Source organism: Colobus angolensis, unplaced genomic scaffold (genome assembly GCF_000951035.1).
Source record: "Colobus angolensis palliatus isolate OR3802 unplaced genomic scaffold, Cang.pa_1.0 Scaffold51, whole genome shotgun sequence".
NCBI classification, from domain to species: Eukaryota; Metazoa; Chordata; class Mammalia; order Primates; family Cercopithecidae; genus Colobus; species Colobus angolensis.
The window spans coordinates 3,767,685-3,786,399 of record NW_012118599.1 but is presented as its reverse complement, the minus strand read 5'-3'; the positions used below and the strand labels follow the sequence as shown (position 1 = coordinate 3,786,399).

General features: G+C 40.8%; 1 protein-coding gene across 6 annotated transcripts in view; it reads right to left on the bottom strand.

Moving 5' to 3' along the window:
- The window catches only part of ELOVL5 (ELOVL fatty acid elongase 5), an 86,091-nt gene that overhangs the window by 22,805 nt on the left and 44,571 nt on the right, over positions 1-18,715 (bottom strand). For 3 of the 6 annotated variants that reach the window (XM_011960210.1, XM_011960212.1, XM_011960211.1), the window contains exons 2-3: positions 11,216-11,281; positions 7,344-7,531 (exon numbers count right to left, since the gene is read on the bottom strand). In XM_011960210.1, coding sequence (XP_011815600.1) covers positions 7,344-7,531; positions 11,216-11,273 — 246 coding nt within the window. In that variant the 5' untranslated portion in view covers positions 11,274-11,281. Of the gene's footprint in view, positions 1-3,475; positions 3,557-7,343; positions 7,532-9,647; positions 10,050-11,215; positions 11,282-18,715 lie in introns of those variants that run through there. The other 3 variants (XM_011960207.1, XM_011960206.1, XM_011960213.1) reach the window with 2 other exon arrangements.

Here is an 18,715-nt window from a genome sequence, read left to right as displayed (position 1 = left end):
ATTGTTTAGGAGAACAGAAACACTGACTCAACTGAAACTTTCGTAAGTTAAAAATGCATGGTAAACATCTATGGGTAACCACTCAAATAAGAGAATGAATAACTTTTGAATAAGTAAAATAAAAAATGATGATTATAAAAATTCTACAAAGCAGTAAAGGAGAAAAGAAGGCCAAAGAAAAAACATACACACAAAAAAGGTGACAGAAAGTAAAGGCATACCTCACCTTTGCTTTACTGCACTTTGTATATATTACAGGTTTTCTGAACTGAGGTTTGTGGCAACTCTGCACTGAGCAACTCTACTGGTACCATTTTTCCAACAGCATGTGTTCACTATATGTTACTGTGTCACATTTTTGTAATTCTCACAATTATAAAATATTTCTCAAAATATTTCAAATTTTTTCACTATTATTATATCTGTTGTAGTGATCTGTGTGTGGTTACTGAACTTTGATGTTACCATTGTAATTGTTTTGAGGTGCCATGAACCGCACCTATATAAGACAGCAAACTCAATAAATATTGTGTGTATTTTAGCTGTTCCACAGACTTGCTGTTCCAGCCAACCATCTTCTTCTCTGGCCTCCTTATTCCCTGAGATACAATGTTGAAATTAGGTTAATAATCCTACAATGGCCTCTAAGTGCTGAAGTGAAAGGAAGAGTAGCATGTCTCTCACTTTACATCAAAAGCTAGAAATGATTAAGCTTAGTGAGGAAGGCAGGTGGAAAGCTGAGACAGGATGAAAGCTGGGCCTCTTCTACCAGGTTAGCCACGTTGTGAATGCAAAGGAAAAGTTATTGAAGGAAATTAAAAGTGCTACTCATATGAACACAAAAATGATGAGAAAGCATTAATAGCCTTATTGCTGAAAGTTTGAATAGTCTAGGTAGAAGATCAAACCAGCCATAACATTCCCTTAAGCCAAAATCTAATCCAGAGCAAGCCGCAAACTCACTTCAATTCCATGAAGGCTGGGAGAGGTGACGAAGCTGCAGAAGAAAAGCTGGAAACTAGCAGAGGATGGCTCATAAGGTTTAAAGGAAGAAGTCATCTCCATAACACAAAAGGGCAAGGTGTAGCAGCAAGTGCTGCTATAGAAGCTGCTGCCAGTTATCTGGAAGATTTAACTAAGATCACTGATGAACATGGCTACACTAAACTGTAGCACACACCACTGAGCCTGGCAGCATTTTTATTTTTAATTTATCTTTATTTTCTTATGAATAGGGTCTCACTCTGTCACCCAGGCTGGAGTGCGGTGGTGTGGTCATAGCTCACTGTAACCTTGACCTCCTGGGCACAAGCCATCCTCCCACCTCGGCCTCCCAAGTAGCTAGGACGACAAGCTCAAGCCATGCCTGGCTAGTTTTAAAATTTTTTGTAGAGATAGGATCTTGCTATGTTGCCCAGGCTGGTCTCACACTCCTGGCCTCAAGCAATTCTCTTGCCTCAGCCTCCCAAAGTGCTGGGATTACAGGTGTATACCACTGTGCCTGGCCAGCATTTTAAAATTTAGGTATGTCTACTTTTTTTTTATATGTAATGCGATAGCACATTTAATAGACTATAATATAATGTAAACATAACTTTTATATGCACTGGGAAAGCAAAAAAAAATAGTGTGACTTACTTTATTACAGTACTCATTTTATTGCAGTGATCTGCAACTAAACCTACAATATCTGAGGTATAAAATAACTATTAACATGCTAAATGAAAATGAATTAAATTTTCCCATTAAAAGACAAGAGACTGTCAGATTCAGTCACTAAACCCCTATGCACTTATCTGGTCAAAATACCATATTTGCATAAGGAGATATGTCTTAGAAGATTCTTCGCACGCTGCTAATTGAATAACCTGCATAAACCTACATAGCTGGGCACCGTGGCTCACACCTGTAATCCCAGCACTTTGGGAGGCTGAAGTGGGAGGATCACTTTGACTCCAGGAGTTTGAGATCAGCCCAGGCAACATTGTGAGACAATGTTTCTACCAAAAATAAAAAAATCAGCCGGGCGTAGTGGCACATGCCTGTAGTCCCAGCTAGTCAGGAGGCTGAGGTGGGAGGATGGCTTAAGGCCAGGAGTTCTAGGCTGCAGTGGGTGAGGTATGATTGTGCCACTGTACTCTAGCCTGGGTAACAAGGCCAGATTCTGTCTCAAAAAACAACAACAAAAAACAATCTAACAACCTACATATCCATCCAAAGAAACACTTGCAAAATGGTGTAATAAATTCCAACACTGAAATAATACAAAGCAGTTAAAATGAATTAATTTCTAATTAACTATAATTAGCATAATTATAATTAATGAATTACATCTATATGACTCAAGATGAATTTGTCAAAATATACTGGCTGGAAAAAATCTATTTGAGAAAGTTTAATTAGTATACCATTCACGTATGGTTTTTAAAAACTATCTTAGAACGTACTATGTATTCTCATGTATACATATATATGTAGTAAAAAAATATCTGAGAAAAACTGTACAACCTTCTGAAGAGGTCTGGAAAGGGACTGTACTTTAGATGCATTTTTGTAATGTTTTCTTATTTAAACAAAAAAAAATCAAGCATTTGTTAGGTGCACAGATATCATCTATATAATTTTATTTTAAATATTTTCAAATAGTTCCAAAATCACGATTTAAAAGAAAAATTGAAAAGGGGAAGAAAGATGTCTGGATTTATGCCAAGCCAGATGCATCCATCCAGCTATTTGTTTTTCAAAATCACAAAATTTTTTTTTTCAAAATTACATTTTAAATGTTCTAAATATTTTAAAGCATATTCTCTCACACTATTCACAACATACAGTTCTAACTGCAAGGGAGGAAACATACATAGATACTCAAAAAACAAACTTGTGTGTAACTCATGATTTATCTTTGACTGCTAAATAACTTGAAAATGTGGTTGACATTTGCTTTTTGTGTGTGTGTATATTCTAATACTGAGGATACATTTGGTGGAGTAATCAGCTATAGTAACAATGGAATGAAAAAGATGGGGAAAACACCTTTTCATTCTAGCCTAAGCCAGTGAGTGTCGGTGGGGCAAGGATGAGATGCTAAGGGACACATCATGAGAGTACTTTGAAAGGAATGCATCATAGTCCCTGGGAACAATGGGATAGCCAAAGTGGTGGTGGTGGGGGGGGGTGGGATCACTCTCTAGAGTTGAATCCTGTCCCTTAGTAAGCCCATGACTTCACAGAGGAATTGGATCCTTGCACACAGTCCTCAAAAGTGAGAAGGAGACTGACAGGCAGGAGAGGGAGTTTTAAGGGGTAGAGCCCAGAAGAATGAAAGAGCCTGGTGTTGCTGGGGTTTGAGCAGAGCTGAGCATAATAGATCGGCTAAGGAAGGCCAGAGTGCCTCCTTCTGAGGAAAGGAGCCAGCCGCCCTTTCAACACAGTGTTCCTGGGGGATTCAAAGCCATGTGCACTGCACAACACTGACCCTGTTTCCTGGCAGCTGCTGCTGAATCCAAGGATCAGTGCATGAGGCACAGGCAGACTGACGGGGGTGCTCCCTTTTGGACTGTAACAAACACAATTAGATCCTCTCTGCTTAGGGTCTAAGAGGTCAGAGGCACAGCAGGAGAAGAGTAGACACATTAAATGGCTTCACACGAGGACACAGCAGCTGCCTAAAAGGGAAACCACCTGTAACACTCTAACAAAGGAGTTAAAAGTGGCTTTGATAGCTCACTGGGTGGGTCAGGGGAAACCTGATCCAGCCAGGTAGATAAGGCAAAGTGAGGGAAAGCCACCGTTTGGCACCATGTATGTAGAGGTTCTCAATTTTGGGACTGGAGACAAGAGAAAAGACACATGGATAGTGTGAAAAATCAGGCCTCTCTTCAGAGGACAAATGCCCTGAATCTCGGGCGGCTGAAAGGCACACAAGATTTTTATGTTTGCTGTAAGGGCATCGTTTTACAAAGCTGAGTAACTAATGCAAACTAAGTTGTTTCTCTTCTATAACATGGAATTTCATTTCCCAGCCTTCACCATGGATAGTGATATTAGACAACCCCTATTAAGCAAAAGCAAAAAGGATTGCTATAAAGTCCAATACTTTCAAATTAAAATATACCACTAATTCAAATATGCTCCAAATCAGGGATCTATGACCTTTTCCTGGAAATAAACACTAAAGTTAATGAGATAATGAGAAGTAATACCTCTTCTCTCCTTTTGTTTCTATCAAGTGCACAAACTATGAGCAAGTCTATATTCCTTCTACAGTTTAAACTCAGTTTCACAGTTTTAAAACTGTGATTTAGTTATTTTCCTTCCAGTGAATTTAAAGTTTCAGTGACCCCCTTTCATGTCCTTCTGATCATCTCCCTTCTTTCAAGACTTCTTCCTATTGGCCAGATGTAGTGGCTCAAGTCTGTAATCCCAGCACTTTGGGAGGCAGAGGTGGGTGGATTGCTTGAGCCTAGGAGTTCAAGACCAGCCTGGACAACATGACAAAACCTTGTCTTTATGAAAAATACAAAAATTAGCTAGACGTGGTGGCATGCTCCTGTAGTCCCAACCACTTGGGAGGCTGAGGTGGGAGATCACTTGAGCCCAGGAGGTGAGATGCAGTGAGCACCAATGCACTCCAGCCTGGGCAACAGTGAGACCCTGTCTCAAGCAAACAAAAAAACCCCTGCTTCTTCCTGTCTCCTTTAAGTGACAGTTAATTTTATTTGTATTAATGTAGAACTTGCTAAAGCAGCTGTGAAATTATGCCACAGAATAAACAAAAATACAAAAGACTGCTTATTTAAAAAATTCTTCCAAGCCCCGAATATGCAGATAAGCAGGAAGGTAAATAAAAACTACAATAAGGACCATTACAGGCGTGTGACCACAGAAGACTGGCTCTAACTCCCGGGACATTCCTCTAAAATGAGGGGCCCCCCGGGGCTTCATGATATCCTCAGTTCGTTCCATTGTAAAACTCCATGACCGCCCTTCTGTGTCTTAACATTCAATGGAGTAGAAATGCTAAGTATAAAAAGAAAAATGGCCAGGCATGGTGACTCATGCCTGTAATCCCTGCACTTTGGGAGGCTGAGGGGGGTGGATCACCTGAGGTCAGGAGTTCAAGACCAGATTGGCCAATGTGGTGAAACCCCATCTCTACTAAAAATACAAAAAATTAGACAGAAGTGGTGGCGCATGCCTGTAGTTCCAACTACTAGGGAGGCTGAGGCAACAGAATCGCTTGAATCCGGGAAGTGGAGGTTGCAGTGAGCCGAGATGGCACCACTGCACTCCAGCCTGTGCGACAAGAGTGAAACTCAGTCTCAAAACAAACAGAAAAACGTGTAGCTAAAATGATATTCAAAGCTTGAAAAACGACACATAGTAACGGAATTACTGATGGGTTTTACATATGTACAGGAGAAAACTCGGACAAAAATCAAATGTGAATACCATCAACTTGGAGCACTAGGGCTTATTTTCAACTTGGGCATATCTGATCTGGATAGCTTTTTGTAAACTTGATTTAATTTAAGGAAACACTGCCTCTTCGCCTATTACCTATGTACTCTAAACTGTGAGTTAAAAATGTAGTTTCCCTATTCTGTATATTTCTTAAATTTCTGTATTCAGTGCTTAGTCACTGCTCAAAGTCTTCTGTTCTCACCAAGCTATCAGAGGAAAATCTATAACTTTCTATTACAATGTGTTTAGAACCTCCTACATCCACTCAGATGCACACAGCTGTAATTGATACAGCTCCTTCTTCTCTTTAGCAGGAAATCATCTGTTTAAGAGAGGATATATAATGAAATTATAGCTGTATTTCTAGGACTTAAGAAACATATAAGGCAAATGCTTAAGTTCTCTAAGAATCATATGAAATATTTTTCTCTATAATATTGCTATGTATAATAATAAACTCTATTAGAGTTCTCTTAAAGACATGGCTCTATTATCTATCACTTATGGAAAAGTAAACAGTTCACTCGGAGAAACCTGACAGCTTGCTTTGGTTTTGTCCCTTGAACACAGAGATGTGTACAGTGCTGGGGCCAGGAGTCATTCCTGTGCACTTCCCCTGCCTCCAGTCCTGAACTCTCCATCTTGGAGGCCAATTAAACTGCCTTCATTCTAGAATAGGACAGAAAAAAAAGCAAAAAAAGGAGTTGTAAGCATTTCTTGGAGTGTCAAGCATAAAAGCAATGCTAGGAGCATCTACCATTCTAGTCAGAATATCTGTACCTTGGCGTATGAAACATACATGGGAGAACAAGACACAGATATCCCACAGCTGCAACACCTCTGATAATCAAATACGCCTGCACATGCCCACACTCCTGCACATCACATGTGGCCAGGGAGACACCATCACAGCCTGAGGCTGATGGAGAATTCATTTTGTCCCCTGAACTCTAAGATTCATGTTTATATCTCTTTCCCTTTTCCTCCCTTATCTACCTTCTTCTTTACTACTCCTTGAAGAACTAAAACCAAAACGAAACACTATACAGGGAGTGCCTAAACACATGTTTTCTCCAGAAGAGTTAGAAATAGGTTGGTGGTGTAAGAATGAAAAGTGGGTAGGCCTTCCCAGAAGAATGTACACAAACTGCTTACCACTGGAGGGCAGCTTTCCTCCCCCTTTTAGCTTTAAAGGCTATAGTGTTACCCCTTCAAAATAGGGAGAAGGGTTGATTCTGATTTTTCTTTCATTTTTATGCTATAACATTTGCCTTTGAGATCATCAAATGTGATTTTGAACATTGCAGTGATATAAAAGAAATAACTGGGCTGAACTCACACAGACAATTCAAAACCTAAATGCAGATCTCAACAGTCACACTCCTCTTAGCTTTTAAAAAACAACAGATTTGACAAGTTATCCGTTCACAGAGGGTGATGTGCCACAAAACACACCAAACACAAGTACCACCCACTTCCTTCCTCCCCTACCTTCAAACAAGAAGCAGGCACTTATTAAATGCTTAATAATAAAACGCTTTCACGTGTTTTTCTTCACATTTCGTTCATTTTCCAATCTGTATTTTGCTTGCATAAGAGTATTTCTGAAAATATTTTAATTTTGAATATCATACGAAACACAACAAAACAATCAATAACAAAGGTTTCTAAATTTGATATTCTAGAAGGCATACTTGTACAAACAATTCTGACATCTTGAAAAATCAATTTTAAAACACACTCAAAATGCATTAAGATACTTGCTTGCCCAGTTGTCCCTATACCCCGAGGGGCCACCTTTCCTCATTTAGGAATACAATTTAGGACAGCACTATGAGTGCATTTACGTGAGAGGAAAACCGTGGCAACCTTTGACTTACCTCACAGAACATATACAGAGACAGCAGTGTGAGTCCAAGGTTATACACCACTAAAATCCCCCGGCAAGAGAATGGCTGTTTATTCCTCATGTATTTTGGTCCCAGCCATACAATTAGTAAATATATGACAGAGCAGATAAATGTGGGTATATAATTGTCCAGAAGAAACCATCCTTTTACTCTCGTATCTGAAAAATAAAAAAATTTAATGATATATAAAAATAATCACAACTTTTCAAACGTTGAAAACATTTATCTAACCATGATGATATAAAAGTTACCTGGTATTCATGTTCCTAACTCCAATAAAGCAATCAGGAGAGGAGGCATGGATTTTCAGTACATATCAAACAAGGTGAAGCTCCTTGTTACATGCTCTGAATAACAATGTATTATTCATGATTTTTGCTAAGTAAAATCATAATAAAAATATTCTTTCCAAAGAATTTAAGAAGAAAACAAGGAGAAGGCTACATTTCCCATTAACTGGATTTATTAACCAGGTTTACCAGATTACACATAGGGTAATGAAACCCAAGAAATGGCAGTCACTGAACTCCAGTCCTCCATCTCAGCCACATGTCAGTCAGCAAGTGTGGCCAGCATATGCAGACTCAGAAAACGTGCTGCTTAGCCAGGTTAGTGAAACTGACACTAATTAGGAAGGCAGCCTTTGCTATGAGTGTAATGGTCAACAGCAGAGAGGACAATGATTTAAAAACAAAACAAGGGCTGGGTGTGGTGGCTCATGCCTGTAATCCCAGCACTTTGGTAGGCCGGGGAGGGCAGATCACCTGAAGTCAGGAGTTCGAGACCAGCCTGGCCAACATGACAAAACCCTGTCTCTACTAAAAATACAAAAATTAGCCAGGCATGGTGGTGCACACCTGTAATCCCAGCTACTTGGGAGGCTGAGGTGGGAGAATCGATTGAAAGTGGGAGGCAGAGGCTGCAGTGAGCTGAGATCATCCTACTGCACCCCAGCCTGGGCAACAGAGTGAGACTGCGTATCAAAAATGAAAATAAAAACAAAACAAAACATGAAGGTGAAGCAGCAATGATCAGATAAGTGCCTATTTAAAGTGTAGTATTTAACAAACTGAGGAGTAGTAGCATGAGAGAAGACCCAGGCAGATCCAGAGGAACTACTGGTATAGGAAGGGTCTCTTCTGCCCCCATTCCTTTCCTTAGGCAGGGAGGAGGGAGAGGGAGACAGGTCAGCCACCAGCAGCAAACTGACAACCTCTTCTTGGATGGCGGGAAACTCCTTGGCAGCCAGACCCCCTAGGTGTTATATGTTCCCTGATTCAGCTTCATACTCTGGCTGACCCCAGGAAGCTACCTCTGAAGCATGCTCCCCTTTGAACCGTTATGATGAACCCCGAAAACCTGTGGCTCCTCAATCTTAACTACCCACCAAGGCTCACAACTCCAGAGCTTGAGACACATGTAGCATTCACCTGCTATGTCTTCAGAGAAGCAGCAGTTGGGAGGACAGCCTTTGCCCTTTCTTTTTTTAATTATTCATTTATTTATTTATTTTGAGACAATCTCACTCTGTCACCCAGGCTGCAGTGCAGTGGCATGATCTCCGCTCACTGCAACCTCTGCCTCTAGGGTTCAAGCGATTCTCCTCCAGGAGAATGTGATTCAGCCTTCAGAGTAGCTGAGACTACAGGCGCACAGCACCACCCCCGGCTAATTTTTGTAATTTCAGTAGAGACCAGGTTTCACCATATTGGTCAGGCTGGTCTCGAACTCCTGACCTCAGGTGACCCACTTGCCTCGGTCTCCCAAAGTACTGGGATTACAGGAGTGAGCCCGGCTCTACCCTTTGACCCCTCCCAGGTTGGACCATCTTGCTACTCCCTCCAGTTGTTTTTGCCTTGATTTCACAGAACAACAACAGGCTCAATAAAGCATATGTCCACGTGGGGAACTGTCAGTCAGTCTTCCTTTCTTGCACTGTACACACTAAACTCACCCAGCATTTCTCTCATGGCTTGCTTTCTTTGGCTTCAGAGGGACAGGTCCTCCACACCCTCCCCACTAGTTATGCTATGGTAACAGAGGGTGTTACTGTCAGTCCGGCAGAACTGGTTGTTCTTAGAAGTCATTCAGGGAAATGGCTGGCCCCAGGGACTTTAAGGGGATGTTTAACACCTTTTGTTCTCAGCTTTGAGCCTTGGCTGTCTATTTTAAGAAAACCAGTTCCCACTTAGCAACTAACATGAGACTGTTACATATTTTGTATGAACATATATATCACGAACAATAAACACACACAAATCTCCCTCTTTTTTAAACTTAAACCTCTGATTTACACTTTGCCTTATTCATTTTCCCACAAATATTCATCTTTCCAAACTGGCACGTATTCATCCTCCCACACTGCAGAGTGCTTCCCAGGCACCTGATCCGAATTCCAGCCCCAGGTATAGAATCCTTAGGATCTAGTCAATCTGTGGTGGTCCTAACCCCCTCTCTGGTGACCGGTTCAGGCAGGGGCATATAAAGCAATTGTGGCCAGTGAGTTTTGAGGGATGACAGCTGGCAAAGAGCTCTGGGAAACGGCTTCCTTATGCTTAAAACCACACAAATGAAACATTTTTTCTTCTTCCTCTGAATGTGCTGCTTGGAGCTGCTGCAGCCATCCTACAACTGTGTGAGGTGGGGGACCCATTCTGAGGACAGAGCTGCTGATACCTGGAAGTGGCAAAGTAGAAAATGACAAGAACAAGGATCCCTGGTTACATCATACAGTCCCTGAAATAACTATGGAATTGCCCCACCTGGTAATGCAAGCTAATACTTTTCATTACTATTTTAGCCATTTAGAGCTGGATTTTTTGTCCCTTACAGCTAAAGTAAGGCACTGTCTCAAACCAAGCACATACAGATGGATCTAGAACTTATTCTTTTTTGTTCAACTGGCCATACACTAATTTACATAACCTGTCCCCTACTGACAGGCATCCAGATGATTCCTTGAAAAATAATGCTGTACTGAGCATCCTGATATACATCACTGCATAGCTGATCAAGGCTAGCCATAGGGTAAAGTATGAGGAGTAGAACGGCTAGGTAAAAGGACATGTGCATTTTAATTCCAACAGAAGGCAAAACAGCCTTTCAGAGAGGTTGTACCAATTTTGACTCTTTCTCCATGCCTTCACTATTACCACAGGTGACATGAAACCTATTATTTCATCTCTGCCATGCTAATAGACTAAGTCCTTTTGTTATTTCTTTTGTATTTTAAAAATCATGAGAAACTGAGATTCTTTTTGTCTGTTTAAAAGCCATTTCTAGTTTTTCTGTGAATCTTTCTGTGAGCCTAAGAAGTTCTTTCTTTACAGAAAAGACTTTAAAGACATTTACAGATGACATCAAAAGAAGGCAATACGGAGCTGATTTACTTTCTAAAAGATACAGCAAGTAAGGTTCAGGTGCATATTTACCAGTGAGTTAACATGATATGAAATGAGAAGACCTTAAAAAGCATAAATTAAAATTGTAAAAGCGGACGAGTTTTAAACTCCTATTGCACCTCTGCATTTTGGAAATTAGTTTTTCTTAGAGACTGCCAAGAATTGAGAAAAACATGCCACCAATAATGGTGAAATCTATAGTATTCTCTGGCTACAAGCTTTACAGCATATTTTTAAACTCCAGTTAAAATCAACAGAGGACCAGCCACAGCAGGTGTCTCTGTCAGAGACTTCTCCAAATCCCTTGTTATCCAGGATAAAGTTTTGGACTTATCATAGAAAATACTAACATGTTCTAGTATCTCCTCATGCAACATTTACAAGTGACTACAGGCAGGGAGTGACGCCGCAGAAGGTAAGCAAAACCAAAAACCACCTCACCTCGGGGGCCAAGCAATGCCTTGAAATAGGTACTAAGTGATGCATCAAAATGTTCCATTTTAAAACCTATTAAGAAAAAAAAAAAAGATACTGATTAATCTCTACTCAAAATGTTTTGTATACAATTTTTTTCATAAAATAATAAATTCTTTTCAAAGAATATGCTACGGGCAAAGTTAAGTTCAGTTCCATAGGTTAAAAGAATTTTTTTAATACACAAAAGTGACTTCTGTGCTAGATCTCAGTTGAAGAATACAAGGAAAGACACAATTCTGTGAATTCACTTTATAAATGAAGTGCCAGTTTTCTGAATTTCTCAGTTCCATAAAAACTCTTGCCGTGAAGCTGAAATCTCAGTGGGGAAAAAAGTGGAACTAACTGGAATGAGAGGTGGCAGACAGGAAAAGATCCTGTCTGGGCAACAACTGAGGACTTGAGGTAAGACAAGGAAGAGCCGTATCAGGGAACAGAACGCCACAGTGACGAGACAGTTTTTTCCACTTGTTACTTTTATCAATTATTATTTTACAGTATTTCATGTCTACAGTAAAAAACTTCAAATATTAAAAATGAAAAAAGGGGCAAAAATCTCATTACTTCCCTCAACCGCAATCCCCAAGCCATGCATCACAAGGAATCTAACGGTAACATTTCTTCAGTATACTTCCAGTGATTTCTCCTCTTTTGAGCACAAAGAGGTCATGCTAAATGGATGTTTTCACAATTGTGGGTTGCAACCCATTAGTAGATGATCATGTCAACTTAGCATTAAAAATAATAATTGATCATAATAAAGAATCAGAATGCTTTGCTCTTAGTGAGAATGAATATAGTTTCATAAAACTTTAGTATTATTATATCATATTTATAAGTATAATATACTCAGCTGTGATGTAAAATATATTCTTACTGTGGGGATCACAGTTAAAAAAAACTTAAAAAAACACTATTATATATAGAAGTGTGTATATATTACTTGCTTATTTTCACTTAATAAAACATCTTGGAGATACTAGTTAAAGATTTACCTCCATCTTCTAAGATTCTGTAGCTCCCAACCTTCCCCAATTTAAGATTTATATTTAGAGGGTAGCTAATCAACTTTTCATAAGCATACTGACTATATTTAGTATATTAAAGACATACATTTCCAACTTTCCTGGCCATTCTTTTCACAGGAATAATCATCAATATTATAACTTCCAAGGGCAAAGGCAGAATTGATTTTATTAACTAAGCTCTTAATCATTTAGCAACACTTCTCTTCCTTGGCTTGTGACACTGAAGCGTATGTACTCTCTGGCTAATTTTAAATTACTTTATCCATGAAATTATCTAATGGTTGTAGTAGTTACAATTAAGTCAATCCAGATGAGAAGGGACGTAGAGACAGGAGGAGCCATCAATGACACTTTCAAAGTAGTTAACAGGGTTCTGTCCTGACAGCTTTCCTGCCCAAGGGTGATTGGGGAGGGTGCTGACACCAATTCATGGCTGGAAATGAAGGCACCAGCCCCCCATCTGTCCCATCTGCCAATAACCAGGTCAGCCACCTTTGCCTCTCAATAGTTACACAACCTTAGTACAAGGTCACTTCTGCAATCCAACAATTAAAATTTTAACATACAGTAGTCCCCTGAATCCACGGTTTTACTTTCTGAGATTTCAATTACCTGCAATCAACCACAGCCTGAAAATACTAGGTGGGAAATTCCAGAAATAAACAATTCATAAGTTATAGATTGCACACTGTTCTGAGTAACGTGATGAAATCTCCTGCAGTCCCACTCCATCCTGCCTGGGATGGGAATCATCTCTTTGTCCAGCGTATCTTCACTGTAAACACTTCTTCACCCTCGAGTCATTTTGTAACCTTCTGGGTTATCAGATTAACTGCCTCAGGATCGCAGTGCTCATGTTCAGATAACTTTTATTTTACTTAATTGTTCTTTTTTTTATTGTTGTTAATCTCTTACTTTGCCTAATTTATAAAGTAAACTTTATTACAGCTATATATGCATAGGAAAAAACCCACTATATACAATACAGTGTTTGGTACTATCTGCAGATTTAGGCTTCCATTCTAGGGGTCTTAGAATGTACTCCCTGACGATGAAGGGGTACTAATGCACTGTATTCCTAAGAAAGGCCATTTTTTGTCCTAAGCCATTTTCCTGCCCTAGATTGAACCACTTCAGGAGAGACAAGAAATTCTAGAAAATCCTGGTGCTGGCTGGGCGCGGTGGCTCAAGCCTGTAATCCTAGCGCTTTGGGAGGCCGAGACGGGCGGATCACAAGGTCAGGAGATCGAGACCACCCTGGCTAATACGGTGAAACCCCGTCTCTACTAAAGAATACAAAAAACTAGCCGGGCGCCTGTAGTCCCAGCTACTTGGGAGGCGGAGGCAGGAGAATGGCGTAAACCTGGGAGGCAGAGCTTGCAGTGAGCTGAGATCCGGCCACCGCACTCCAGCCTGGGCGACAGAGCCAGACTCCGTTTCAAAAAAAAAAGAAAATCCTGGTGCTGAAGAGAATAGGTTTAGCCTTACACTTCGTAAAAAGAATTCCTCTTTAAAACACAGTTAAATAAGAAATGTTTTATCTTTTAAAGGCTATTAAAAGTTCTGCCCGAGGTGGGTTCAGGAAGGGCACTGGCTAAAAGATAATTTGGCTGTGTCTAATTTTTCAACATCTATTGAAAATCATCTAGAAAATCCAAGTTTTGGAAGACAACCATCATGATTTTGTGACACTGAAATCACACTAACACAATTTAATTTCATCTATGATGTATGGTGGGCCATGTATATCGAGGTCACAGGGTTCCCTGCTCCCCACTAGCTGTATCCCAAACAGCCAAATGAAAGGAAGTCAGAAGGAACAAGGTCATAAAGGCTATGACTAATGGACTGAATAACTGATGGACAAGCTGCTCACTGGGGACAGATACCTTCCTCCAAGGCATTTTAAAACCTAGATTCTATTACCTAATGTGTAATATTAACTTACTTACTTATGGGTCATATTAAACGTACAATAATCAGGTATTAAGCATGAAGGGACTTCAAGCAGGTTCAATGCTAGACTCTTTATAAGAAACTAGGGTTTGAAACCCCCCAATTTTTTTTCACTTATTAGCAACGTGACCTTGGACAAATTATTTAATCTTTCTGAAAAATGGGGAAAAGACCAAAGCAACTGCCTTTAAGTTTAAGAAGATTAAATAAGGTAATATAAATAAGGCCCTTACAGCTGTGTCTGGCATGTAGGAAGCCTTCAACAGATGTTTCTGAATGTATGTCTGCCACAGGATTGGCTCCATGATGAATACTGTCAACCACCCACGGCTGTCTCTGCTTCTCAGCAGGGGCACTGCTGGCATTCCAGTGGAAACAATCAATGTCCTGTGCATTGTGGATCATTAATTGTCCTTGGTCCCTGTCCACTAAATGCCATCAGTGAGCCCCAATCATTCTGACAACCCACAATGTCCACTTGCATGTCCTAACACACCCCTAGAGAGACAGCAAGAGAAGGTGGGGGCAAGGCAGGGGTGGGAGGGAGCTGATAATATATCAAGAGAGGAACTTGTCAGAAACAGATATTACCCAAACATGAAAGACAAAACTAAAAGGAATGTACTAACTAAATACACAACTATCTAGCACCTACTGTATATTAATACAAAGGATTGCCAAAATAGGGATAAACATAAAGGAGCATACCTAGTGACCTAGAAAAAATCAGACATTCATAACGGGGAAAAGAAGTCAGATACAGTAAAACAAAATCCAGTTTGCAAATGAGCAGACAGTATAAGCTGAATATATGTTTAAAACCATGCTGTAACAAAATTCAAACGACAGTATTCTGAGATCAAACAGGAGGAATATGTCTAACAAAAATAAGGGAATCAATCATTTCACTTAATTAAGAGATCTTTCAGAGGGCTGTAGCCAGGGTCAGTTTCTATGTAAGGAGGAAATAGAGAAGCTGGAAACAAGAGTGAAGAAATGTTTCAAAGTGAAAATACAGATTGGTGGGGCAGGAGTGGAGAGGGATAACAGTAGTGGCCCCGGAAAAATATGAAGTCCAGGAATTGCGATAAATGACCTATTACCATAAGGACAAATGCCTAGGACATAGTCCAATTTGAGAATCTAGGCTAACATCATGGCAACAGAAAAGCAGCTTGATTAAACATAAGGTAAAATTTCAGTCCAAGAGTACTGAACCAGCAGCAGGCTACCAAAAGAGACTGTGGAATTTAGTATTTGGAGATATTGAAGAATCCTGTTACAAGCCATCTGTCCCAAATAATCTGAGTCTAAACCATCTTGAACAGAGGCCCTGCGGAAGCTGGCAGGCACAGGAGCACTCTTTTGACTTTATAAAATGAAACGTGTTCTCTACAAAAGCACATGCAAGAAACAATTTTTGTCAAAAACGGTACATCTGTTCTTAGACTGCATTTCTTCTCGGCTTGAGAATTTTTCTCCTAGGTTTGCAGAACTTTTCACAATCAAACTTAGGAATATACTGAAATAGCCAGCAAAACATTCTCTAAAAGAACAGATACATGGGAGGAAATGATAATTTTCAAATTATTGTTCCTGCTTATTGTTTCTGAAATGACTACAGTGAAAAGGGAGAAGGGGTAGGTAGAGGTAGCCCCTGGACAACGGGCCCTATCAGGAGAGTCCTGATCCGTAGATCCCAAGTTTAATTCTGGGCTGGACTCTGGCATGTTTAATATTTCCCCCAAACTCTCCCCTATCACACCCACAATTGGATATATACTGTAATCTTCTCAGGCAAGGCTGTTTGTTTCTGCACAGGTTACTAAGAGACATCTTCACCAAAAGCTTCATCATTTACTCAATACAACATCATGTTTGCCAAGGCAGCCCCATAACTAGTGTCCCTCAATACCATGTACTCACTTTTCATTCATACCACACACTTACCAAGTGCCTGCCACCCGCCAGGCATGGAGGCCCGAAGGCCCTGGGATTGCAGGCTGGTGAGAAACACCATAAACATATACTAATTACAGACAGAAACACATGTACAATATGATATGCAAAATAACTGTTAGCAAGAAAAAATAAAGCAGAATAAAGGGGCTGGAATCATGGACTGGGAATTTATTTTTGAAAACCTAGAGAAGGCTGCCTGAGAAGGTGGTAACAGAGCAGAGCCTGAATGGTGACAGCAAGCCACATGTCTACCAAGGGAAAGGGTGTTCCATTTAGAGGCACAAATGAGCACAATGGCCCTGGGGCCATGGCTAGACTGGCATGCACAAGGACCAGAGGCCACAACAGGAGTGGGCAGCACCATGGGAGGCCTTCTGTCCTCCACTCCCTGCGTGGTGCCTAGGCCGTGCTCAGCAATAGACAGAGGTCAGTCACGAGATACACCTTGCAGAGAGCATGTGGCCAACGGGCTAGGAACAGAAGACGGTGCCAATCCTTATCTACTCACACTGCCACCATCTCCTAACCCTCCTTCCTGCAGCCCTCCTGCCAGTAACATGCCCTTTTCATTCCCATCTTCCTTGCTGAGCCTCATCTGCTATGCCACATGAACAGTACAAAGGTCTCAGCAAATGAATTCTTCATCACCAGGCAAGGCTGGCCTGCCCTGTTAAGTAAATTGGGCACTTGCTGAGTGGTCTGTTGGGCTGAGCTATACTCTTGTACTAAAGGAATGGGAGGCACAGGGCCATGCAAAACTCTTGACACTTTGCCTAGTAATCTGGATTTATGGGAACGGCATGCCCTACTTCACAAAAGATGCCCAATCACACTGCCAGATCTGCGGCTGGCCTCACTGGTGCAGTTTCCCATCTTCTGAGCTACGTGCGCCAATGACATAACATTTCAATAACCCGCATCACACTACAGGCAGCCTGGGTGAGCTGGGTCAAGTGGGAACACAGCTGCTCTGTACAATTGTACTAGCAGGGACCAAGCCCAGGCACTAGGCTCCGTGGAAAAGGAGCTTTAGTCCTACATGCAGCAAAAGAATAAAGAATAAAGCTATTCTTTGATCTGGCTGGTTCCCCACACACTGACAGGAAAACGGACAGGGCTGGGAGTGGTCAGCATGTCCCAGGAACAAGACCACGCTGACACCAAGCCAAAGCATCGATTCCCATCCTCTTTAGCCAGGAGTCTCTGACCTGCACTCAACCTAGGGGGCTTCCCAGAATTACAGGTCACAACAGAGAGTAGTAATAGGGCCCAGTGAAAAAAAAAATCCCAACAGAAAAGACCTCCCAAAGCTATTCACTAGTTCAAGAGACATGCACAGAAAATAATGACAGTAAAAATGGATTATGGGCAGGTAAATTAGAACCAATTTTAAAGAATTCCTTTTTAGCGCACATTTTCCAAAAGACACTCCTAGTTTAAAAAGCCACTTCCCATTATAAAATTCTGGAGTGTTTTTGGTAACCATGCAACTATATTATAATCGTGTCTCATTTTAAGTATCTCACTAAAAAAAACTGATTGAAGCTGATCATTCTCTTTATAAACTACCCTATATTTAAAGATACAGCTGAAAGGAGTATGAGAGTGTAAGGGAGTTAAGCACACCTTCGTCTGACTCACCCCCACTACCATGGATCCGTTCTGTGCTCCTGGCTAGTTCCTTCCCCATGTACTATACAAGTGTTGTAGAATTTTAGGATCCTTGGGCCTGAATTCGAGAGAGAGACTGGAACTACCACAGCCTGGAATACAAAAACCTGGAAATACTAACACGAGCAGAACACAGAGCAAAAGCCAAAGCCCTAAAGAGAGTCCTGCTCATGTGGAAAAGCCATCTGTCCACTGCTCAACTCCCTCCAGGGGCAAGTATATGCCCAGGCGAATCATATGTGGGAGGTTAAGTCAACATCAGTGCTCACTTTGAACTAATAATCAAACTAGTTGCTAGAAGCATGTTTGAAAAAAGACACTACAATAAGCTTTACAGCAAATCAGTCCCCCTCCTCCTCCTTTCCACTTGGCTCCCAAGGACAACAGAACATGAGGGAATGGGCGTAGGTGGCAACAATGGAAGGAGGTGGTTGGGGTTAATGAGGAGAAGGCACAGTCACAATTCTCAAGGTGAAGTATATGTCTCTAGGAGAGTGCAAATATTAAGCATCTTGGCCATTTCTACCTGGAGTAGGAGTGAGTGAGAAAGCTGCCCAGCAAAGGAAAAGTACTGGAATCTTAAGGCTAATCTGTTTTAAAAGGTATCAAGATTTTAAAAAATATGTATTATAGTAAAGAGCTGGTATAAGAATTATATTAAAGAAAAGTTTATTTCCTAAACCCACAACCAGGCTGTTTGCTGACTCTAAAGCAGTAAAGATCTTTTTAGGGCCAAGTCTGGGTTTGTTTGGCTTCTAAGGCAGCAGTCAGCTTGCTTTGAAAGCTCCCTTTCCTGTGAAATCAGTCAAGTCACGTTCCTTTTGATTTAAAAAAGTTTAGCTATTGTCTA